General features: G+C 39.9%; 1 protein-coding gene and 1 long non-coding RNA gene across 2 annotated transcripts in view; one reads left to right on the top strand and one right to left on the bottom strand.

Annotated features, from left to right (window-relative positions):
* VWA3B (von Willebrand factor A domain containing 3B) overlaps window positions 1-25,899 on the top strand; it is a 226,645-nt gene that overhangs the window by 135,262 nt on the left and 65,484 nt on the right. The window contains exons 16-20 of the mRNA XM_058428934.1: window positions 9,965-10,095; window positions 11,825-11,982; window positions 16,426-16,545; window positions 18,176-18,263; window positions 18,360-18,516. Of these exons, the coding sequence (XP_058284917.1) occupies window positions 9,965-10,095; window positions 11,825-11,982; window positions 16,426-16,545; window positions 18,176-18,263; window positions 18,360-18,516 (654 nt within the window). The remainder of the gene's footprint in view (window positions 1-9,964; window positions 10,096-11,824; window positions 11,983-16,425; window positions 16,546-18,175; window positions 18,264-18,359; window positions 18,517-25,899) is intronic.
* On the bottom strand, window positions 10,996-11,517 carry LOC131381371 (uncharacterized). Its single transcript, XR_009210072.1, has 2 exons — window positions 11,434-11,517; window positions 10,996-11,268 (listed from the first exon to the last, which is right to left on the bottom strand). It is a non-coding gene; the product is annotated as an uncharacterized LOC131381371 (long non-coding RNA).

Here is a 25,899-nt window from a genome sequence, read left to right as displayed (position 1 = left end):
TAAAGCAGGTTGTAGGCATAGAGGCCCAGGAATTATAAATTAATGTATATATTTTGTTTTTCTTCTAAACTTTTTATTACAGAAAGTTTCAAACATTACACAAAAATAGAAGTATATATAGACCTCCATGTACCTATAATTTAAATTCAACAATTATCAATATTTTGCCAAACTTTAGGAATCTGTGTTTTTAACAAGGATACCCAGGGAGCTATATGTGAAGTTTGTTAATCACTGCCATACATAGATATTTGTAGAAAATGAAACAATGTCAGATGTAGGTGGTTGGTTCCTTGCTGACCTCTCAGTCTATATAACCATTTGACCACCTGATAAAGCAATTTATTCTAATAAGCTAATAGGAGAAAGCAAATAAAATTCTGTTCTCTCATCCTCCAGACTTGGCCTGTGCATATGCATTTCAAGGATGCTCTTCTAGGGTGTGTGTTTTTTGTTTTATATTCTGAGGAGTGACTTTAAATCCAGATTCAGTGGGTAGCAGGACAAGTCAGAATACTGATCAGTGCTTCATGTGAGTGAGCTACCTGAGACTAGGAAATGAATCATCCAAAAAGCATTGGAGGGGCCAGTGCTTTAAGCTCACAGAGGGCTGGGAAGAGTGCTCCCATTAGTGAGGATTGAAAACTTCATAATCCTTTGGGCATTGGGTAAAGTACACAGGAGGGTCTTGCCTCGGTAGTGGGAGCAACCAAACACACTGCTTCCACCTAGCAAATCTTAAATGCAAGGCCTAAAAGGATCAAACTGTTTCCAACTAACTTAACTGCATCACAGAACAAACCCCAAGAATAATTACAAGGAAACAAAAATGTTCACCACCTAACAAAGTAAACTCAGCAATGCCTAGCATACAACCGAATATTACCAGGCATGCAAAAAAGTAGGAAAATACAGACCCATAATGAGGAGGAAAAACAAACTGAAGACTTAAAATGTACCCAGAACTCAATGTTACTATTAGAGCATTAAAACAGTTCTTGTAACTGTGGGGGAGACATGAAAGGTACAAGTAAGACACAAATTAAACTAGCAGTGAAAAATACATGGAATGGGATGAACAGCAGATCAGACATTGCATAACACAAGACTAGTGAATTGGAAGGCAGCAATAGAAAGTATCCAAAATGTAACACAGAAGAAAGAGAATTCGAATTAAAAAAAAAAAACAAAAAACAAAGAAACAAACCAAAACAAAAAACAGAGCATCAGTGAGTCGTGGAAAAATCCAAGCAGTCTAATAAACACATAACTGAAGCAACAGTGGCCAAAAATTTTCCAAATTGGATTACGGCTGTAAACACACAGATCCAAAAGAACCTCAATGAATCCCAAGCACGAGAAACATGAAGAAAACCAGACTAAGGCAGAATTAAACTTTCCAGAAGCAATGACAAAGAGAACATCTTAAAATAATAGAAAGAAGACACATTGTGCACAGAGGAACAGTAGTAAAGATGACAGCAGATGTCTCATCAGAAATAATGTGAGGAGACAGTGGAGAAACATGTTTAAAATACTGAGAGACTGTCCATATAGAGTCTATGCAGACTGAAAATATCTTTCAAAGTGGAAGATAAAATAGACTTTTTAAGATATATAAAAACGGTCAGGTGCAGTGGCTCACACCTGTAATCCTAGCACTTTGGGAGGTTGAGGTGGGCAGATTGCTTGAGCTCAGCAATTCAAGACCAGCCTGAGCAACATGGCAAGACCCCACCTCTACAAAAAATATAAAAAGTAGCTGGGCATGGTGGTTTGCACCTGTAGTTCTAGCTACTTTGGGGGGCTGAAGCGGGAGGATCACTTGAACCCGGGAGGCAGAGGCGGCAGTGAGCCGAGATCACACCACTGTACTCCAGCCTGGGCGACAGAGTGAGAACCTGTCTCATTAAAAAAAAAAAAAAAAAGATACACAAAAACTGAAAGAATTCATCACCAACAAGCCTGCGGTACCAGAAACATTAAAGGGGAGTACTTTAGACAGAAGGAAAACCTTACCAGATAGAAATATGAGTCTATGCTAAGGAATAAAAAGCATTGGTAAAGATGATGCTAACTGCATAGGTAAATATGTAAAAAAAATTCTTATTGCACAATTATAAGAAAAAGTGCAAGATAGACTTCCAGTTCTAGCAAAGATAGAGTAGTGCCATCCCTTGTAGGCCCACCATCTCAAAACCAGAAAGCCCTGGTTATAACTCCAAAAGAGGACAAAGGACTCATTGTCCCATCATTCTTCAACCATTGTGGAAGACAGTGTGGCGATTCCTCAAGAATCTAGAACCAGAAATACCATTTGACCCAGCAATCCCATTACTCGGTATATACCCAAAGGAATTTAAATCATTCTACTATAAAGACACATGCACACATATGTTTATTGCAGCACTATTCACAATAGCAAAGACATGGAACCAACCCAAATGCCCATCAATGATAGACTGGATAAAGAAAATGTGGTACATATACACCATGGAATACTATGCAGCCATAAAAAGGAATGAGATTGTGCCCTTTTCAGGGACATGGATGAAGCTGGAAGCCATCATCCTCAGCAAACTAATACAGGAACAGAAAACCACACACCGCATGTTCTCACTTATAAGTGGGAGCCGAACAATGAGAACACATGGACACAGGGAGGGGAATATCACACACCTGGGGCCTGTCGGGGTTGGGGCAGAGGGAGGGAGAGCATCAGGACAAATAGCTAATGCATGTGGAGCTTAATACCTAGGTGACAGGTTGATAGGTGCTGCAAACCACTGTGGCATACGTTTACCTATGTAACAAACCTTCATGTTCTGCACATGTATCCTGGAACTTAAAGTAAAAAAAAAAAAAAAAAAAAGACACTCATTGTTGTGTCATTCTCCAAGTTCTGAGGTCCCTTGGCAATGAGTCCTTGGGACTTTATTTTTATTCATATATCCCAGACAGGGCACTGCAGAAGCCTCTCCAACCTGGGATCTCCAACAAGCACTGACAAAAAATGCTCCAGGAAAAGCCTGTTCCCCACCACTCCTGCCCCAGCCAAATGACTGGGAAGAGCACAGCTTAGTAACAGAAAACCTTTTTGGCAATACCTGTCCTGCTCCCGTCATATACCATGGAAAAACTGCATCCCCTCCCCTGGGATTTCAGTGGTGCCAAACGGAGCTAATCTTTCACCCACTCTCTTGCTTCATGGAAGCAAGTGACTGTGCTCTGATCCCCCTGCCAAGTGGAATAGTAGAGCTGACCAGGGAGCTAAACTTCCATCCCTACGTGGTGGAAGCAGGCACCAATGCTCTGATTTCCCTGCTGAGGCTGTGTCAGTGAGGCTTAGTGGAAAGCTCATTCTCCTTCTGGAAGGAGGTGGTGCTTACATTCTCCTACTAGGGTAACATCAGAGGGACTGAGTGGGAAGCTGATCTCTCATCCCTGCATGGGCAGGAGCAGCAGTGCTCTGAGTCCCCCACCAGGGTAGCGTCCATGGTGCCCAGTGTCAAGCCAACCCTCCACTCCTCTCAGGCAGCACCACAACCTAACCAGGCAGTGTGAGGCCAGTCTAGTCACTGTTGTGCTTCGCCAGAGTCCTCATGTCAGCAGGACTCAGCATGAAGCTGAGCCTCTACAAAGACCCATTATCAATGAATGTGAAAAAGGAAGCGAGCTGGGAAAAGGCCATGCTCCGCTTTCCCCCATCCATGGTTTTAGTAATGGGAAGCCTCACCTCCACACTCACACAACAGCATAAGACCAAAGGAGAAAGTGTGAAACAGGACTAGCCCCCACGGTGGGCCTCCCCATAATGTCAGCACGGCCCAGTGGAGGACTGAGGCTCCGCTTCCATTCAGCATCGATGAGACTGAAGGAGGTAGCGCTAGGTGGGCTATCAACTCCCTACCCTATCAACTCCCTATCAACTCCCTACCATTAAGAGAAAACTGTCCCACAAAAGAAAACTGTCCCACAAAAAGACAGTTGAACTCTTAATCCTGCCACTCTGACAGCTCACCTTGACAAAAATAGCTGGGAAAGCACACCAGATACATAGTTATGCCCAAGTGAAAGTGAAATTGATCTATAACAGTCCCCACACATATAAGAAGTACACCAGAGGAGGATGTTTACTTGGATAGGTGGGCAGAGCTTGCCAAAGGGACACAGCTGCCAGTGGCCCATCTGGGAAGCCTCGTCTCTGCAGGCCTGAGACTCTCCTCTCCTGCAGAGACACATAAGAGTGTGTGGGAAGAACAGGCAGGAGAGGCCCAGCTAGAACCAGTGGCACCTTGCAGAAGACTCTTTGTCCCTGTGGGCCAAGGGCTCTCCTACCCTACCCAGTGACACAGGAACACTTGGAGGACAGCAGGGGAGGCGCCAAGAGACACCTGGAAGCCTGACAGAGGGAAACCCCTCCTGTCTCTTCAGGCAGCACCAGCAAGGACCAGTGGGGTCCAGAATGGCACCAGATCAGCAAAGAAGACCAAGATAACACCAAAAGCTTCTGAACATCAAACTGCCATTGGAGCAGAGACCCACAAAAGTAGGACAAATCCCACATGCTAAATTTAAGCAGGGCAACTAACAAGTAAAATAAAAGATTTTAAATAGGACCCAGAATCTTCTCACACAATAGGAAATGCCTAGGATCCAGTAAAAAAAGTGCCCATCACACAAAGAGCCAAGAAAGCCCCAATTTGAATGAGAAATGACAAACAAATGATGCCAACACTGAGATGAATCATATGTTGGAATGACCTGCAAGGATTTTAAAGAAGCTGTCATAAAAATGCTTTAACAGTCAATTACAAATCCTCTTGAAACAAATGAACAAATAGGCAATCTCAGAATATAAGTAGGAATTATAAAAAAGATTCCAAGTGCAACTTTGAGAACTGAAAAATACAAGAACAGAAATTTTTAAAACTTCAGGAGATAGGTTCAATAGTGAAGTGGAGATGACAGGATAATGTCAGTGAACTTGAGGTCAGAACAACAAAATTCAGTCACTCTAAACAACAGAGAGAAAATAGACAAAAAAAAAAAAAAAAAAAAAAAAGGTAAATAGAGCCACGAGGACCTGTGAGACAATGACAAAATATCCAGCTTTAGTATCATCGGAGTTCACCAAAGAGACAAGAAGGAAAAATGGAACTGAAAAAAAGTGACAAAATAATAGCTGAAAACTTCCCAAAGTTGGTGAAATATACAAATATACAGATTCAAGAATCTGAGTAAACTCCAAACAGGATAAGCCCAAAGAAATCTAGGCCAAGACATGTCATAGTTAAACATTTGAAAATTAAAGACAAAGAAAAAAGTGAGAAAAATGACACCAATTCAATTGCAGATTTGACAGCAGACTTTCTGTCCAAGACCAAAGAAGCCAGGGGAAAAATGGCACAATATTTTTCAAGTATGAAAGGAAAGAACCATTAACCATGAATTTTATTATTTTACTTATTTTATTTTATTTTATTTTATTTTATTTTATTTTATTTTATTTTTAGAGACAAGAGTTTTACTCTATCACCCAGGCTGGAGTGCAGTGACACAATCTTGGCTCACTGAAGCCTAAAACTGTTGGGCTCCTGTGATTCTCCTGCTTCAGCCTTCCAAGTAGCTAGGACTACAGGCGTGTGCCACCATGCATGGCTAATTTTTTTATTTGTAGAGATAGGGTCACACTATGTTGCCCAGGCTGGTCTTGAACTCCTGGTCTCAAGCAGTCCTCCTGCCTCAGCCTCCCAAAGTGCTGAGGTTACAGGTATTAGCAACCCCAAACTTAATATTTCACAAAACTATCCTTCAAGGATGAAGGGGAAATAAAAATATTCTCAGATAAATAAAAACTAAAAGAACTTATTGTTAGAAAACTTATTTATATTGATTGTTTACAGGAGTTTTTTCAAGCGAAAGAAATTATAAAATAAATAATTGGAGCATCAGAAAGAAAAGAAGAAATTATAAAAGAAATAACTGGAGCATCAGAAAGAAATTATAAAAGAAATAATTGGAGCACCAGAAAGAAAAGAAGAAAGAGCAGAAATATGGGGAGATATAATAGATCTATTCTTTTCTTCATGAGATTTACAAATCATATTTTTAATGATTGAAACAAAAGTTGTAACATCACCTAACACTGAAGACAATAATATTTAAAGCCGGAGAAGGTAAAGGGACCTGAATGGAAGTGATGTTTACATATTTTCATTGAAGGAGTAAAATGTTGATGCTGGGACTATTATAAGTCACATATATATGCTGTCATACTGACGAGATTCATTACAAAAGCAATACAAAGGGCTACATTCAAAAACTCTGTAAATAAATCAAAATAGAATTGTAAGAAAAAAAAAGTTTAAATAACCTGAAGGAAGGAAAGGAAAGAGAAACAGAGGAATGAGAAAACAAACCATAAAATACTGGAAGTAAGTGCTAACATGTCAATAATACTTTTTAAATTAATGGTCTGATCACACCAATCAAAAGACAGATACTGGCAGTGTGAATTAAAAAAAAAAAAACACAACCAACCTATGTGCTGCTTTCAATAAACTCACTTTAATTCTACATAGGTAGGTTCAACTAAAAGCATTTTTTGAAATATATCATGCAAAAATCCTCAACAAAATATTAGTAAAATGAATCCAGCAATGTATTAAAAATTATATACTATGATCAAGGGAGACTTACTCCATATATACAAGAATATTTGTTCTTTTTTTTTTACCCAGGCTGGAGTGTGGTGGCGCAATCTTGGCTCACTGCAATCTCCACCTCCATGGTTCAAGCAATTCTTCTGCCTCAGCCTCCTGAGTAGCTGGGATTACGTAGGCACTGGCCACCATGCCCAGCTAATTTGTATTTTTAATAGAGATAGGGTTCCCATGTTGGCCAGGCTGATCTTGAACTCCTTACCTCATATGATCCACCTGCCTTCGCTTCCCAATGTGCTGGGGTTACAGGCATGAGCTGCCCCACCTGGCTATTTGTTTTTGTATATTGGAAATATTTGTTCATTTGTTTCAAGAAATTTGTAATTGATTGTTTCAACATTAGAAAATCTATTAGTATAATCCAGTGTATCAACAGGCTAAAGAAGAAAAATCATATGGTTGTATCAATTGATGCAGAAAAAGCCTTGACCAAATTCCACACCATTCATAATAAAAACTCTTAGCAAAATATAAATAGAGGAGAACTTCCTCAACTTAATAAGAACATCAATACCTACAGCTAAAGTCATACTTAGTAGTGAGAGGCTGAATGATTTCCCCTTAAGATTACAAGAGAGTCAAAGACATCTATTCTCACCACTGTGATTCAACATACCACTGGAAGTTCTAACCATGGCAACAAGGCAAGAAAAGAAATAAAAGGCATACAGATTGGGAAGGAAGAAATAAAACTTTTTATGTGTAGGTTAACGTATTATCTACATAGAAAACCCCAGGAGATCTACAAAAAAAAAAAATCTAGGACTTTTACGAGATTTCAGCAAAGTCACAAAATTAATACACACACTTCAATCATATTTTGATAAAGTAACAGCATGTGGAAGTGAAAATTTAATACCCAATACCACTTACAATTGAGTTTCAAATAAGATGAAATATTTATCCACCTAAAAAAGTATGTACAGAAGTTTTATGTTGAAAATTACAAAATGCTGAAGATATCAAAGAAGATCTAAATGAATGGAAAGACATGTCCTGTTCATGGATTGAATGACTCAACATATTAGAGATGTCAGTTCTCCCCAGCTTGATCTATAGGTTTATTAAAATTTCTATAAAAACCCCAGAAAACATAGTTAAGACATACAGACATAGTTAAGCCTATCTGAAATTTATATGACAAGTCAGAGGCTCTAAAAAATTTAAACAATCTTGAAAAGGAAAAATAAAGTGGGAAGAATCATTATACCTAGTATTAAGGCTTACTATGTAGCTGCATTCATCAAGATATATTGCTTTGGTGGAGAAACAGACACGTAGACCAATGGAACAGTTATAGAAATACACCCTCACAACATGCTCAATTGATTTTTGACAAAGATGCAAAAGCAATCCAGTGGAGGAAGGATAGCCATTTCAATAAATGGTTGGAGCAATTGGATATCCAAAGGCAAAATAATAAACCCCAACCTAAACCTCATACCTCATGGACATCTTAACTCAAAATGGAGTGTGGACTTAAATCTAAAACATAAAACTGTAAAACTTCTAGAAAGAAATGTGGGAAAAATTTTGGGGATGTTGGGCTACCAAAGGATTTTTAGTCTTGATTCCAAAAGCATGACCCATAAAAGGAAGGATTAATAGATTGGACCTCATCAAAATTAAAAGTTTTCACTTTGTGGGTGACCCTGTTAAGAGCATAAAAAGATGAGCTGCGGACTTAGAGAAAGTATCTGCAAATGATGTATCAGACAAAGGCCTTAGTATCTAGAATATATGAAGAACTCTTAAAACTCAACAGTAGAAAACAAACCGTCTAATCAGAAAATAGGCAAAATGTGCGCACAGACATTTCACTGAAGAGAATCTACAGATGGCAAAGAAGCACATGAAAAGAGGATCAACATCGTAAAATTCAACATCCCTTCAGGTTAAAAACTCTCCATAAACTAGGTATTGATAGAACATATCTTAAAATAATAGCCATTTATGACAAACCCATAGCCAATATCATACTGAATGGGCAAAAGCCAGAAGCATTCCCTTTGAAAACTGGCACAAGACAAGGATGCCCTCTCTCACCACTCCTATTCAACATAGTATTGGATTTCTGGCCAGGGCAATCAGGCAAGAGAAAGAAATAAAGCATATTCAAACAGGAAGAGAAGAAGTCAAATTGTCTCTATTTGCAGATGACATGATTGTATATTTAGAAAACCCCATCATCTCAGCCCAAAAACTCCTTCAGCTGATAAGCAACTTTAGCAAAGTCTCAGGATACAAATTCAATGTGCTAAAATCACAAGCATTCCTATACTCCGACAACAGACAAGCAGAGAGCCAAATCATGAATGAACTCCCATTCACAATTGCTATAAAGAGAATAAAATACCTAGGAATACAGCTTACAAGGGATGTGAAGGACCTTAACATCACAAACCACATGGTCCAATCGTTCTACTCCTAGATATTTATTCAGGAGGAATGAAAACCAACGTCTATGCAAAGACTTGTATGCAAATGTGTGTAGCTTTATTTATAACAGCCCAAACCTGAAAACAACATCAACAGGTGAATGGATAAATAAATCGTGGTATTTAATAATAGTATACAATAGAATACAGCTCAGCAATAAGAAATGAATGAAGTATTGATTCGTGCTACAACATGGGTGAATCTTAAAATAATTATATAAGTGAAGAAAGTCAGGAAAAAAAGAGTCATTTCTATATGATTCCATTTGTATAAAATTCTAGAAAACTGAAACTAATGTGTAGTGACAGAAAGCCAATGAGTAGTTCCTGGAGGATTGAGGGAGAGGGCTTGTAGGAGGGTGGGCAGATTTACAATGGGGCACAAGGGAATTTGGAGGGTGACGAATATGTTCATTATTTTGACTGTAAGAATGATTTTGCAGGTGGGAATGTCAAACTTCTCACATGGTACATTTTACAGATGTTCAGCTTATTGTATGTGAATTACACATCAATAAAGCTGGCTAAAAATGGGATAAGAACAACATAAAATTCTTTAGATTCTTCTATTCCTGATACAGTTGGCTTTCTGTTAGAAATGTTTGACATTTTCTGGCTGTGTGCTGTAGTCCCAGGTACTTGGGAGGCCAAGATGAGAAGATCACTTGAGCCCAGGAGCTCAAGACAAGTGTGGGCAACATAGTGAGCCTCTTGTCTCTAAAAAGAAAAGAAAAGAAACATGTTGGGAATTTCAGCTCTTTTTATCTAGTCTTATAGCATATTCACTTCTCATTTTGGCAGAATGAAGATCTGACTCTTTTAGTTAAGGAAATGGAACAGGGTCACCGTGACCTGGAGAAGATGCAAGACCTTTATTCTGAGTCCTTGATCATGGACTGGTGGTACAATGCAGAAAAGGATGGAGACAGCAAGTGAGCACCTGTGCCTGCCTGTCTCCCTGTGCTGAGGCCTCTCGAGAGCTGGGCTTGCCCCCTGGGCCCTTGTCCTTTCTGAAATACTCTGTGAAATTTCTGTTAGTGAAAAGGATCACATAGTGTGATTAAGTTAGGATTTTTTTAAGCAAAGAGAATTAACAATTTAATAACAATTTAATTTAATTGTGGTCTTGAGGAGGCCACATATTCCCCTTTATGTTCTCCACGCTGTGTGGATGGGCCCCCAGACCCAAGCATTGAGAGGGCGGAGAGGAGCGCTGTGTGGGGAAGGAGCTCTGACTCAGGGATCAGGAGGCTGAGGCCTGGACTTCCCTCTGTGTGTGGCGAAGCCCGAACTTCCCTCCACACCTCTCCATTGTGTGGGTCTCTGTTGCGTGGGTCTCTGTTTCCTCATCTTTAAAATGGTGGCCGTGGTGGTGGGTTTGGGACAGATGACTTCTCATGTCTGCCCCCATTCTATATTCTTATATGTTTCTAATTCGTGGTTTTTAAACAAAATCAAAACCACCGCCGAACACTCTGGAAATTGGTCAGATCTTTTAAAATGATTTAATATTTTCCAGATATTCAAGTATCACAGCCTACCCTGCCAGGAGGTGTCTTTTTTATTTCAAAGAATGGTAGAAGATTGGGGGAAAAAAAGAAAATATATTTATTAATCAGAATTTATTGTTCAACAAAATGCACTGTCTTCCTGTTAGTAAATTAAGCATTGTATGGGCTTAGGGTAGGGCATGACTGTGGAATCAGTAAAAAGAGGTAAATGTTATAATGGCCATCTTATAACGAGATTTTATGGCATTATTTTTTAAGTATTTGGGAAAGCACAGATACAGCTTCTAAATTTCAAAAATTTGAACAAATAAACTAAGAATCAAGTAAATGAGTAGCCATTTATTGAGTACAAACCATGCAGTAAGAGAACTGGGGTGCACAGATAAATGTCAGCCTGGTTCCTTCTGTCGTGGGGGGCACAGTGCGGGCACAGACCCACAGAGGGCCATGGAACCCGGGGCAGATGTTCCACAGAGGCATCGAGGGGCAGTGGTGCAGGAGGGAGGGCACACGTCACAGTGTTGGAGCAGAAGATTGCTCTGGAAGTTTTCCTTTGTATGGCTGCTGTCTTCAGAGCTTCAGAGAAGGTCATATCTGGGAAAACACGCAAGCATTTCTGGGATCCCTCCATTCTCCAGAATGGTTCCCTGCGATCTGGTGCTGGCATGGGAGGTCCAAGGCAGGAGTTCCTTTCTCTAGCATTTATTAGTGCTTGCTGGTAGACACTTTGGTTAGAGAATGTGTTTCTGCAGTGCTTACTTGTTTATAACCGGCTTTCCCTCCTACAAATCCTCCCATCAGCCCCATGTAGTCACTATATAGGTGTGCAGGTGACGTTTCCTGCAGTTGATGGATGAGGAAAGTGAAGAAATTTAGAGAGGATTGAGTGACTTGACTGAGGTCACAGAGCCAGGAGGGACCAGACCTGTGATGTGAGCTGTATCTTCTGACTCCAAGCCTGGGCCCCTGTCCACTCTTCTGCATCGGTCAGGGATAAAAGACTATTTTTATATTAACCCAGTTGGGGGAAGGCTCACTTCTTTAAGTTTGCAGTGTTCAACATGAATGTATTGACTTAACTCTGCCTTCTTGATGGAAATTTTCTTTTCTCTCTCTTTTTTTGCTCTACTTTTTATCTAAACCAAAACAGGCATCAAAAGGAAATCTGTTCTATGATTTCAACCCCAGAAAACTGTGCAAAGCCTCAAACTGATGTCGATTCAACACAAACTTCATCCCTGAATATGTTGAAGGGACCATGGGGCCTTTCAGATCAAAAGGTTCAGAAAAAGAAAGTCCTTCACGCAGGTATCAGTGAACAAAATGGCTTGACTCTTTGCTGGCTCCTCTTCAAGGCAAGAAGATAGAATAAAACTAAACCCACATAATATTTTTAAGAAGCACTAAACCTGTGGGTTTTTTAAATTAAAATTTCTGTTAAAATAATTGTACATTCACATGATCTTATATATACTTAGCCTTCATCCTGTTTCCCCAATGGTAACATCTTGCAAAATAATAGTCCAATATTGAAACCAGGATATTGATATTGATGCAATCCACAGGTCTCATTCAAATTGTCCAGTTTTACTTGTATCCGTGTGAGAGTGTGTGTGTGTGTGTGTTTGTGTGTGTGTGTCTGACAGTCTGTGTTTAGGTCTACACGGTTTAATCACATGTATAGGTTTGTGTTTCCACCACTACAGTCAAGATACAGAAGAGTCCCGTCACCACAGGAATCCTTCCTGCTGCCCTTTTATAACCACACCCACCTCCCTTGCACACCCTTCCTACAGCTAAAATCAAACTAAAAGGTGAAAGACTGAATTATTTCCCCCGAAAATTGGGGGAAAGAATGCCTACTCTCACCACCCTTATTCAACATAGCACGGGAAGTTCTAGCCACTGCAACAAGGCAAGAAGAAAACATAAAGCCAGAAAGATTGGAAAGGAAGAAATAAAACTGTCCCTATTTGCAGATGTTGTATTGTCTATGTAGAAAACAGCAAGGGATGTACCAAAAATACAAGTCCTAGAGCTACTGAGTTCAGCAAGGTCTCTGGCTACGGGACACACAAAACCAATTGCATTTTGATATACTAACAGTGAACATACAGCAACCTATATTAAAGTCATTCATTATTGCTCCAAATAAAATAAAATAATTAGGTGAACATGTAACAAAGTATGTGCAGAATCTGTTTGCTGAAAATTATGAAATTCTGCTGTAAGACACTAAAGAAGATCTAAATAAATTGAGACACTGTGTTCATAGGTTGAATGAATTGGTGTGATAGATGACAATTCTCAGCTCATTTATCTGTAGGTTTAATGAAATTCCTAATAGAATCCCAAAAATGTTTTTATAAACATATACAATCATATTCTAAAATATATACAGAAACTTCAGGTTCTACAATAGCTAAAATAATTTTGAAAAAGAGACTAAAGTTGGAAAAATCACTGTACTGGATATTAAGGCTTACCACATAACCACATTAATCAAGACGGTGTGGTATTAGCAGAGGGATAGGTGGAATAGGACCTAGATTTAAGCCACACAAATATACCCAAATGATTTGACAAAGGTGCAAAATTAACTCAATGGAGGGAGTATAGCCTTTTCAACAAAGATGCTGAAGCTATATCTACAGTCAAAAAAGGAAAAGAAACTTGACCTTAACCTCACATGTACCATGGATTTAAATGTAAAACAGAAAACTATAACACTTCTAGAAAAAAATTAAAGAAAACCTCTATCCAGTTAAGGAAGCTCCACACATTTCTAGCTTTCTGAGAGTTTTTATCATGAATGGATGCTGGATTTTATCAAATGCTTTTTCTGTGTCAACTGATATAGGCTTTTTCTTCTTTAGTCTATTGAAATGGTGGATGATATCAATTGATTTTCAAATGTGGAAGCAGCCTTGTATATCTTGGAATATTTCCCACTTAGTCTCAGTGTATAATTATTTTAATACATTGCTGGATTCCGTTTGCTAGTATTTTGTTGAGGATTTTGGTATCAAAGTTCATGAAAGCTATTGATCTATAGTTTTATTTATTTTTCTTTTTTAACACTGACTTCATCCAGCTTTGGTATCAAGCTAATAGTGTCCTCACCAAATAGGCTGGAAAATTGTCCCTCCTCTTCTATTCCTGGGAGAAATTGATGTAATTCTTCTTTGAATGTTTGGTAGAGTTATCATGGAGCCATTTGGGCCTAGGGATTTCTTTTCCAGATTTTTCATGATGAATGCAATTTCTGTAATGGTTTTAAGGATATTGTCCATTTCAGCTTGGTCGAGTTTTGGCAGTTTGTGGTTTTTGAGTAATTGGTCTATTGTTTCTAATTTATCAAATTTATGAGGGCAAAGTTGTTTATTATATCCCTTTGTTAGCTTTTTAATGGCTGCAAGATCTTTAGCAATGAACTCTCGATATTAGTGGTTTGATATGTCTTCTCTCTTTTTGTCTTTTTTCTATCTAGCTAGAGGCTTTCTTGCTTTTCTTTCTATTTGCTCATTTGTTTCCAGAGAATGTATAATTAATTGTTGAAGCACTTTTATGGGTAGCCTCTTTAAAATCCTTGTCAGATAATTCCAGCTCCTGATTCTTCTTGGTGTTGGCATCATGCATTTGCTTTTTCTGATTGAAGGTGTGATTGTTTTTGTAGTTACTGATATGATGGGTGATTTTTGATAGTATCTTGGACATTTTATCTATTATGTTAGGAACTCTGCATCTCATTTAAGTATTTTATTTTATGAAGTAGTCACCCTGTTTAAATTTAGCATGTGGGCCTTGACCTACTTTTGTGGGCTGTGGTTCTGATGGCGATTTAATTTTCACAGGCTCTGTGGTATTGTTAATATTTTGGTGCTTGTTTTTCTGGTGTTTCTGGGGGCTCCTACTGCTCCCTGCTGGTGCTACCTGAGGTGGCAGCAGGGATCCCCTCAGACCAGGATGTTAGATGTCTCCGAGGGAAGAGTTGCAGCAGCTTCCCCCAGTGTTGTCTCTAGGGTGTCCCCACGTTCCTGGCAGGGAGGAGGGCCTTGAACCCACAGGGACAAAGAGGCATCCCGGAACGGGCCACTAACTGGAGATTGGCCCTCTTGCTCCTGGTATCTCTGTACAAGGGAGCAGCATCGTACATGGGAACAAACAGGCTTCCCACACTGGCCACTTGTGTGGCTGCATCCCTTTTTCCAGTCCTGCCTGCCTGCTCCAGTGAACTTGAGTTTTGCCAGAGTTGCTACTTGTCTTAAACATTTTAATGGCCAATTGTCACTGCCACTATTTCACTTAGATTTGGGATGCTCAGTATTGGGAGACAATCATATGCTGAGTTTCTATTTTGTTTCCATTTGTGATGTAGAGGAGTGGTGAAATGCCGTGACTGATCCTGCAGAGTCGGGGGAGGAGCTAAATGATTGACTCCGCTGCTAGATAAATGTTTCATTCCGTATTTGTGGCCTTTGGGAATGGTCTAGTTTGTATGTTTGGAGACTTGGGGAGCTAAATTTCATTTTCATTTGGCTCACGTAAATCTGATTGTTTTGCCTGGTAATGTTGGTCAAGGTGGCCTGCCAGTGTGGACAGTGGCAGGAGCTCGGCAATCTGATTTGGATTGTTTCTCTTTTTCTCACAGACATAGCTTCTAAGAAAATTTAGCTTTCTTAGTTCCTGGGTACAGAGACAATCGAGGCAGTGCTTACCGTTTTGTTGCCTAGAAAAACAATGATTACCATATAGCACACTCCTTCTCTATGCCTGGAGACCACTGGTGTTACTTTTGTGTGTGAAAGCTACCCATTTGCAGATTACTAGCTAATCTTCGCTCTAACTATCTAATTTCTTGTAGGAGAGGGTAAGTCCTCTCAGTGAAAACACAGACACATTTCATTCACGAATGCTGACATAAAGCCTTGGAACTAGGTACTTCTAAAGCCTCCAAATTATGAAGTACAGACTACATTACAATTAGTGTGGTTTATGTTATCAAATATAAAAAGTAATCAAGATGACTTGGCACAGGCTCATTGTCCTCTAAAGCACACAGATTCAAGATCATTATTTGCTAAGTTGTCATTTGCCTGTAGAAGGGACACATCAGAGGGTAGAAAATAACATAAACAAAGATCTGGACAGCAATTGTGGTGGGTATAATTTCTAGAATGGCTTACCAAAGATGTCCTGCCCTGAACCCTGCAATCTTTGAATATGATGACACATCACTCTCATGACAAGATTATGCTGACCTAGACAGGGTTATCTAGGTGGGTCCAGTGTAACTGTGGGAACCGTGAAAAGCAGGAGCTATTTCCAGCTGGTGGCAGAAGAGAAAGTCAGAGAGATTTGAACCACAAGAGGAATTCAATGTGCTATTACTGGCTTGAAGATGGAAGAGTCCTGTGAGAAGTAACACAGGTGCCTTAAGCAGCTGAGAGAGGCCCCTGGGCTAGTCAGCAAGGAAATGGGGCCTCAGCCCTACAACTGCAAGGAGCTGGGTTCTGTCGGCAGCCTGAATGGATGTGGAAACTGACTTCTCTCCAGGAGGGATCCAGCTTAAATTCAGATAAAGGGAGCAGGGCATCCTGGCAGCGTTCAGTCTGTGGCAGCACCATCCTCAGAGGGTTGGGAAACTAAGGTTGCATTCTTACTTTAAGGAGCTGATAAAATAGTTGTATCTAATGAAGTATCTCCTTCCATCCCCAATTCCTTTAACTCTTCCCTCTGTGATACTAACAGGAGCAACCAAAACCAGCCTGCTCAGAAGCCAGATGTCCTCCCTCAGGAGCTCAGCTTGCAGGGAAAGGAAGAATGGCCTCTCCAATGCCAGCAGCCGGAGGACTGCTCTAAGTGACAAAGGCAAGCCAGAAAGGGTCTCTGGCCAGCCAGCCTTCCTTTACCCAGTGTATCTGTTCCAGAAAGAGCTGCGTGTAGATATGTTGGGGAAATCATATTTTAAATGGGCCCAGATTGCTTCCCATTCAAAGGAATCCCTTGTAAGTCAGGTCTGCCTGCTTTATGACCTGGATTTTCTGAGAGCTGGCCTTGTGCTTATGGTGCCTGGGTGTTTAATACACACGTAGCTCACATAACTATGGTCATGCTGCTGCCCCTCCATGGTTTGATTTTGAAACGGTCATATTTCATAGTTAATTTTTTTTCTTCCCTTTCTTCAATGGATGATGCTATCAGATGAGCCCCTCTCTGGTCCAAATCGTCAGCCTTTTGGGGACTGCATATGAGGAAAATGTGATTTTTCCACTCAATTTTTATTGCTATTGATAAAATTATTAATCTTAAAGTAATAAGTTTTGAAACGTTTGGTGCCTGTAACATTTTTCTTATATTTCAAACAGTTGATACATTTAAAATCCCAGTTAAACACACACATATATGCACACAATCCCCTAGGGAGTAGGAAGTGGCCGAGTGGCAAATGTACCCCTGTGGCTACACAGTCATAGTTTAATTTAGAACTCTGTTTTCTTCAGTGCTGATCTTTTGTGTGCTATCTTTTCCTCACTTTTTTTTTTTTTTTTTTTGAGGCGGAGTCTCACTCTGTTACCCAGGCTGGAGTGTGGTGGCGCAATCTCGGCTCACTGCAACCTCTGCCTCCCTGGTTCAAGTAATCCTCCTGCCTTAGCCTCCCGAGTAGCTGGGATTACAGGCGCCCGCCAACAGACCAGGCTAATTTTTGTATTTTTAGTAGAGACAGGGTTTCACCATATTGGTCAGGCTAGTCTCAAACTCCTGAGCTCAGGTGATCCACTCGCCTCGGCCTCCCAAAGTGCTGGGATTTTGACCGGGCACAGTGGCTCCCTTTCAATTAACCTGCCGTATTTCCTAAGTTGTCTACATGCACATTCCTTAAAGGGCTTATCAGATGATGATTGGGATATGATTTCTTAGCTATTTAACTAGCTCACACCCAAACGCGCCTCCTTCTGAATGCTGCTGATTCAACAAATATCCCTTTTCATTTATAAGTACACGTTTATATAAGGATATATTTAAAACCCCAAATATTAATTTGAAAATTTGAACTTAAAACTAAACGGGACCTAACAGGTTTTTTGGTTTTCTACAGAAAGCTGAAGAACCACAAAACAATCTATCAGAAATTAAAATGTTGATCAAGGTTCTCTTACATAGTTTGGGGGAGTCCAAAAGGTCAATACTGAACAATCATCGGTTAATGGTATTTTTATTGCACACTTTTTAGAGGTGTGTTTTCTGAATGAAAGAATGAATATGTCTCATTGTCTCAAAACAGTGGTAGTGCTGTATTTACCCATGCATTGGTCTGTAGTGTTAATTGCAAAGGAATCTTGCCTGAGAGCCCACTCTAACAAATCAGGATATATTCTCAGAAATGTGGTCCATTTATTAGCTCTCAGTCACAGCTGAACTGAGACAAGCATGATCGCTTTGCATTTATGTAAAACCCATATGTGAGGAAAATATACAACTGCCACTTCCCCTTCCACAGAAATGAGCATCCTGCTGGCTGAGGAGTGTCTGGATGACAAATCGTCAGAAAAGGTGACCCGAGAAGGAAACCAGGTTTATGACCACGAGTGAGTTCTTTAATTTGACAAAGACAGTTCTGTTATGCTTTTGTTGGTTAACCATCAAGTTGTAAATTTTAAAACACCACCTCCTTGTGTTCTTAGTTCTTCAGATGTGTCTTCAGAAAACTGGCTGAAGACCTATGGCTTGGTTGCCAAGAAACTCACCCTCATGGATGCCTTGTCAGTGGCAGCGGTCCCCCACAGCTCCACGTATGTTCCCGTCCTGGACAAGCATGTCATGTCTAAGGTCTTTGATGAGGTAAGCTGATTGTCTATACGTCCCTACTTGAGGCCATTTTCATTTTCTGCTCAAATAAAAAGTAGTCCAATTTCTTGTGTGGTTGTAACAGAAATGTATTTTAGCCACTGGGGGCAAAAGTTTTGTAAAGGCAGTGAAAAGGAGAGAGAGAGAGGCTCTTAAGAATTTGGGCACGGTGGCTCATGCCTGTAACCCCAGCACTTTGGGAGGCTGAGGTGGGTGGATCCCTTGAATCCAGGAGTTTGAGGCCAGCCTGGGCAACAACATGAAACCCTTTTTCTACAAAAAATACAAAAATTAATCAGGCATGGTGGCATGCACCTGTAGCCCCAGCTACTTGGGGGACTGAGGTGGAAGAATCGCTTGAGCCTGAGAGATCGAGGCTGCAGTGAGCAGTGATTGCGTCACTGCACTCCAGACTGGGTGACGAAGTGAGATCTTGTCTCAAAAACAACGAAAATAAGAATTCTCTTTTTAAGCTGAGAGGAAACTGATCTTGGTTGGGTTGGCACTTCGTGGTTCGCTGCTGCTAACGGATAGAAGTGTGAGGCTGCAGAAATGATTGAAAACTCTAGGTCAGAGTCATGAGTGAACATCAAATATCATCCCTTATGAAAGGAAAGGGAGGACTTGCGAGAGATTATGTCCTAAACTGAGTGACATCTTTTGTATCTAAAGGAAAGAGTTAAGAGAGCAAACAAGCAAGCCACATGTTAGCAAAAGAACCACCAGATTGTCCTAGGCGGGTCCCGAGAGGAGAAAAACAGCTTCCAATGGGAGGGCATGGTAGGGTTAAATGTGGAGGAAGGCCAAGGAAGTACTGAAAACTTAACACTGAATTTGGCAACAAGGAGGTGCTCACCTTTACAAGAATAATCCCAGTGGAACGGCTAATCTCGGGTCAGACTGCAGTGGGATGAAGAACTCCAAAAACACGAGAACATGAAGACCGAACCTCAGTGCTTCCTGGCAAATACAACAGCAACTAACGATTTAAATAGAAACATTTCAGTCTTTACAGTCACTGAATGGAAACAATATCCTTAAAAGACCTGTCTCATGCTGAAATCTTTGTGGAGGAAATGATACAATGCTTGGGGATGCTTGGGGTTTGCTTTACTGTAACTGGGGTGGTGGAGTAGAGTGGGCGGGGGAGAGTAGATGAAATAGATAGACCACACGTTGATCATTGTTGCATTTGGATAAGACTTGGTGAGAAGGGTCCTTTTACTATTCTTTCTGCTTTTTTGTGTATTTGAAATTTTCCATAAAAAGAAGTTGAAAAGATCAAAGGCAGGAGAAAGTTTTTTAAAAAATGAAAAGACCTTTTCTAACTGGCCTTGAAATAGCTGAGATTTGATGTATTGGGAGAAGCAGATGAATTGGTGAATTTTCTTCTATTAGCACATTTAAAAAATTATCACCCATGGAGTCTCACCTGCCTGCTGGTTTGGGATGACCAGCGACTCTCCCTCCAGAGGCTGTGTGTGTGTTCTCCTCTAGGCTGGTTCCTGGCTACTTTGCCTCAAGGTGAGTGCTCCTGTCCCTGGCTGTTACCCTTGTGATTGGCAGATTTGATTTATACCTGATTAGTCAGATGTCAACTCACCACTTGAACTTGACTTCTTCTAGAAGCAACAGGGAGAAACTGAACCCTGATTTATTTCTTGTAGGAGGTTTGGGGACAGCTCCTTCATATTCTCTGTGGTTATATTACTATTCTTGAGTTTTATTTGGGACGAAATATATTTAGTGAACTCTACTTAGAAATAGAATTTTCTTGGGCTTATTATGCCTCCTTCTAAATGTCCCAACAACTTGAGGTAGAGTGAAAAGTAAACTTCTTGAAAAAAATATGGTAGGATAGGGAAGCAGAAACATAAAATCCAAGGAAGAAACAATAAAGGAAAGATTTATAGGCTGAGTAAGTAAAAATGTTATTTTGCTTAAAAACACGTAAATAAAATGAAGACAAATCTCAGAAAAATACCTGCAACATATATGACGGACAAAAAGGGCCATAGGAATGATATCTTACGTGTGTATCAGTATAAAGCACCATGTTTGTATGAATCAGTGTTCAGTATGCAAACACACATGCACATACATCCGTACCATAAGGGAATGAGAAAATGACAAATACCCCAGTGGAAAATTTAGGGAAGAAAAGAAAAAAAGTCAAAATCATATACAAAAATATTTAACTTTGCTGGTAACCAAATATATGCCTTAAAAATGCAAATTGATAATCAATTAGACACCACCTCCCCCATCAAATTGGTAAGGTTAAAAATAACCAATAAACAGTAATGGCAATGACAGGGTGGGATGGACACTTATATCCTGCTAGTGAGAGTATAAATTGGTGCATCCTTAGTGTAAAATGTTCAGAAGCCTTAAGAGCTTATATTTACCCCAGTGAATTCATATATTACTAGGAATCTATGTAAGGAAATATTAGAGATACTGAAGTATATGTGCAGAGAATAATTACTACTGCCTTTAGCCAACAATGGAAAACAACACAAATTCATATAACGGAATGTCATACATTCATCAGATATCACATTTCTAAAGAATAAGTTTCCCATGATGAAAAGCCCTCATGCTAAATGAAATATCATGCTAAATGAAAAAAATCAGAGTATATAGTGTGTTAGAAATTTGGTTGTACATGTGACTGATGATATAGGCATGGTGGTACTTTCTGCTTCCCTCCCTTTTTTCTTTTACCAAAATGTTAACAGTAGCTGGGTGATGAGATTGTTGGAGATGTTTGTTTTTTTTTTTAATTTATGTAGTTTTTAATTTTTATTGTAGTACTTTTAATTCTGAACATTATTAATTATACACTGAGAAAAATGTTAAGAGAAACAGACCTGGCCAGGTGTGGTGGCTCACACCTGTAATCCCAGCACTTTGGGAGGCCGAGGCAGGCAGATCATGAGGTCAGGAGATCGAGACCATCCTGGCCAACATGGTGAAACTCCATCTCTACTAAAAATACAAAAAAATTAGCTGGGCGTGGTGGCGTGTGCCTGTATTCCCAGCTACTCGGGAGGCTGAGGCAGGAGAATTGCTTGAATTCGGGAGGTGGAGGTTGCAGTGAGCTGTCTGAGATTGCGCCACTGCACCCTAGCCTGGCAACAGAGCGAGACTTCATCTAAAAAAAAAGAAAAGGAAAGAAAGAAGAAAGAAGAAAGAAAGAAAGAGAGAGAGAAAGAAAAAAGAAAGAAAGAAAGAGAGAAAGAAAGAAAGAAAAACAGACCTGAAAGCAAATGATAAAATGATGTAAATGTAATGGGAACTTAATTTTTAATTAACTGCTTTATCTGATAAGTAATATATGAATAGTTCTCAGTTTATGAGATTTAAACCATACTTAAGTCTTTAGAGGAGGCTTCTCTCACCACTACACCTATCCATGAAGGAAACACGTGGAATAGTTTGGCGAATTTCCTTCCAATCCTTTTTCTACATATGCATATGTAAGTATGTGCACACATAATGTATTCATACAGAGACACAAAAGAACTTTAATAAACATGAATAAGACAATACCATATACATTTACTATTTTAAAAACTATTTTAAACATTTTGTCTTAGAGCCCTTTCCATACAGGTAGATGGTCTCATGCCTATAGTTGCAAGGTTCTTCCTCATTATTAATGGATATTTACATTGTGTCCTTCTTTCCCCTCTTACAAACATTCCTGTAACAGGTGTCTTTGCACATAGATTTTTGGGCACATGTGTAAGTCTGTCTTTGGAATAAATTCCCTCAAGTCTGATGGCTGGACCCAAAGGGTATGTGCATTTTAAATTTTGATAATTCAAATCATCCCCCAAATTCGTTGTACATTCTCACTAGTATGTATCCCCATAGACAGAGTAAAATAGTACTCTCTTCCTAAGAAGAACTCTGTATAATACTTGATAATCATTAGTCCTAGCTGTGTAGAAATGCTTTGAAAACCCTGAAAGTCATATGCAGACATAAGATCTTTATTCAGCCTATTGTTTCCTCATTGGCTCATATGCTAAAGAAGCAAACTTAATATTCAGTCCAACATTTAGAAATTTTTTTCTCTGAGATGTATGTGATATATCCATAATCTGTAAATAATAATATGCCTACTCTGAGGTTGTTTTGGAATTAAAAGAAGTAATGCATACAGTGTAAAGTACTTAGCAGGCACTTAAAATGTTGACTTTCATTACAAAAATATTCAACAAATTTATGCCTATTATTATGCCTGTGTTGGGCTCTAGAATACAGTGGCAAACAGGAAAGCCAACATTCCTACCCAAGCACAATCAACAGTCTCAGGAGGAAATAGCAATGAAAATGAGAGAAGTTCTAGTTCAATGTGATGAGGAGGGAAGTGCTGAATGAAGACGCAGGAGATGCCCCTCACCTGGCTTCAGTGGCCACAGAAGGCTTGCCTTAGCTAGTGGCATCAGAGTTCAGACCCAGGGGAAGGGAAGGAGTTATGAAGGTGGAGAGATTGGAAGAGAGCCCCAGACAGTGGGGGAGCTCTGGGGAAGCCTAAGGGACAGAGAATGTTTGTCATTCCAGAGAAGTTAAGTGTGAGCAGAGAAGGTGGTAAAGGTGGTGAAGGAAGGGCCTTGATTGAATTAAGGATTTTGAACTTCATCCTGAGGGGAATGGAGGGGTTGTTAGCAGAGGAGAGAGATTAATTTGGGGTTTTAGCTGGCACACAGAGAATAGTTGGAGAGGCGTGAGGCTGGGGAGATGGGGGCAGTCAGGAGGCAGGGCTGGGTGGCTGGAACCAGTAGGCTGTGTGGCTGGAACACTGCGGATGGACCCAAAGCTCTTTATGAAGTCAAGTCAACAATGTGGGGCTGAGAGAGAAAAAAATGCCAAGAGTGATTCTCCAGACTCCAGCCTGGAATATCAAGCAGGGGAAAAATAAAGGATGAGTAGTGAGGGTCCTGTTCTTCAGGGGGGCATCCTAGTTGTCTGCCTCTAGAACACAAAGCCCAGGGGAGGGGATGAGCAATTCTTAAGCGCATCCCATGGGCACTTGTGCTTGGTGTCTTCTGTGGCATTGTGAGTTCTCAAGACAGCCTGCACGTAGGTAGGCATTGCACAGCACACTTGCCCTCCCTTATTCATAGTAAGAATCACTGTGATGACAGGCATATACTGCAGTGATCTGCAGTCTCACATCCAAACTTTTGTATCTTTGATTCCCTAATATTTTCTCTGACTGGAAGACACCCTCAGCTATAAATGGAAAGAATAACAAAATAATAATCTCAAATATCTCCCACCTCATGGGATGTATACCTTTTTGATATTTGGACCTTTATGAAAAAGCAGACAAAAAGTAGAATGGAGTTGAAAAGGAAACACACTAGAGTCTTACTTCACTGAGAATATTAATTGCCTCCTCCTCCTGTGTTCTGTGCACGGCCACGTCTGTCTGCATAGAGTTGTAAAGCAGTGTCTGGCTTTGTCCCCAGCTCTTTGTTTCATTCATCACTTATGTATGGGCTCTTTCTTCTTCTGGAACACAATGCTGTTTTGGTTTACAGTGTTTCCTGGACCAGCCTCAAATCGGTCACCTTGGAAATGAGGTATTGAGCAAAGAGGTTGCCCTAGCAACGCTTCATTACAAGATGCAAAATGGACTCGATAATTTTATCTTAGCTCTTTCAAAAAGATTAACTCGTCCCCAAGTCATATACACAGTAAAACTGATTTAGCTATGTAATGAACCTAGAATTTAAAGCTCTTTATTTGCTGGTTAATTTGAAAAGCATTGAAATAATTTGGGAAGATTGGTCTGCACCACTGGAGAATCTACATCATCACCCATCGTCATCATCGTTATCGTAATGTCTTTTACAGCATCCCATCAAGGCTTCCTGTGTTGTCCGTCCTTCTCCAGGTTCTGCACATAGCTTTGTGGCCAGATAGCCTGGATTGGTGCTCCAGCTCTGTCATTTACTCCTGAAGGACCATGGCGAGCTCCCTAATCTAGTATGCGATGCACCCTCATCACATACTAGGTTCTGAGTAAAGCATTTGATATCATCAAATATCTCATCTAAAACTTAGAGCGACCTGTGAGGTGGCCACCATTTAGCTGACAAGGAACGTTTGGTGCAAAGAGGTTAGGCGTGCTGTCAAGTCATGACATTTTGTTGCTTTTAAACATAATAGCAATGAACACAAAACTGTACACTGATAGAAAAGCTTTTTAATTAAAAATTTAAAAGTTATCACAAAACCTACATATGTATATATTCAATGTATAGAAAGATTAGAAAATGTAGATAAGTGAAAAAGAAAGAAGCAATGTTATCATCCACCCCATCATCTCATGGTTATCTGGCCAGATCTTCTTACTTTCTGTATATAGATATCTAGACCCTTTGTTCTTTGTTTTTGTTTTTATCATAATGAAATCAAACCGAACATCCTGTTTTGTACCTGCATTTTTCAACCACCTATCCATGAACATTGTTCCATGCTGGCATATACTTATCTACTATACCAGTTTAAATGCTCAGCCTTTTAATTGAAATATATTAATTTAAACTTAAATTGAGAATAGAGTTTTATTTTCTAAACGTTTAGATTGAAAAACTGTGAGATGTAATTTTTTTTTTTTTCTTGAGATGGAGTCTTGCTCTGTCGCCCAGGCTGGAGTGCAATGGCACAATCTCAGTTCACTGCAACCTCTGCCTCCCAGGTTCAAGCAATTCTCCTGCCTCAGCCTCCCGAGTAGCTGTGATTACAGGCACGCACCACCATGCCTGGCTAGTTTTTTTGTATTTTTAGTAGAGATGGGGTTTCACCATATTAGCCAAGCTGGTCTTGAACTCTTGACCTTGTGATCCACCTGCCTTGCTCTTCCAAAGTGCTGTGATTACAGGCAAGAGCCACCATGTAACTTACACTGTAGTAACATATTCTCATGGGTTTATGAATGATCTTACTGACATGCCATTTGGCCAGCTGTTTTGTGGCCCTGCTTTCATTTTGCTCTATGGAGCCTGCAGGTGTTTCAGTTTGAAAGGCAGACGTTTAAGTTCTGGCACTTGGCCACTTGCACAACTGTAATATCTATAAAGCTGTTGCACCTACATTCAAAGATTCCCTGTGTGGGATTTACACAGCTATTACATTTCCATTACACACATCCAACCAGAACCTCTCCTTGGCCAATCTGATAGGAAGCTCTGGGATATTTACTGGAAGAACTGATTTAGTTGAAAAACAGTGAAGTTGGAGAATTCAATCAGAGTTGAACAATAGATAATCATCAGTTCCACACTAGTTTCTCAATTTCAAAATGTTTTGTGATTGCTTTTAAACACAGCTAGAATGTTGTCAGGTGGAATTCTA

This window comes from Hylobates moloch, unplaced genomic scaffold (genome assembly GCF_009828535.3).
Source record: "Hylobates moloch isolate HMO894 unplaced genomic scaffold, HMol_V3 SCAFFOLD_15, whole genome shotgun sequence".
NCBI classification, from domain to species: Eukaryota; Metazoa; Chordata; class Mammalia; order Primates; family Hylobatidae; genus Hylobates; species Hylobates moloch.
The sequence above is the reverse complement of the archived record's forward strand: the minus strand, read 5'-3'. Positions and strand labels throughout refer to the sequence as shown.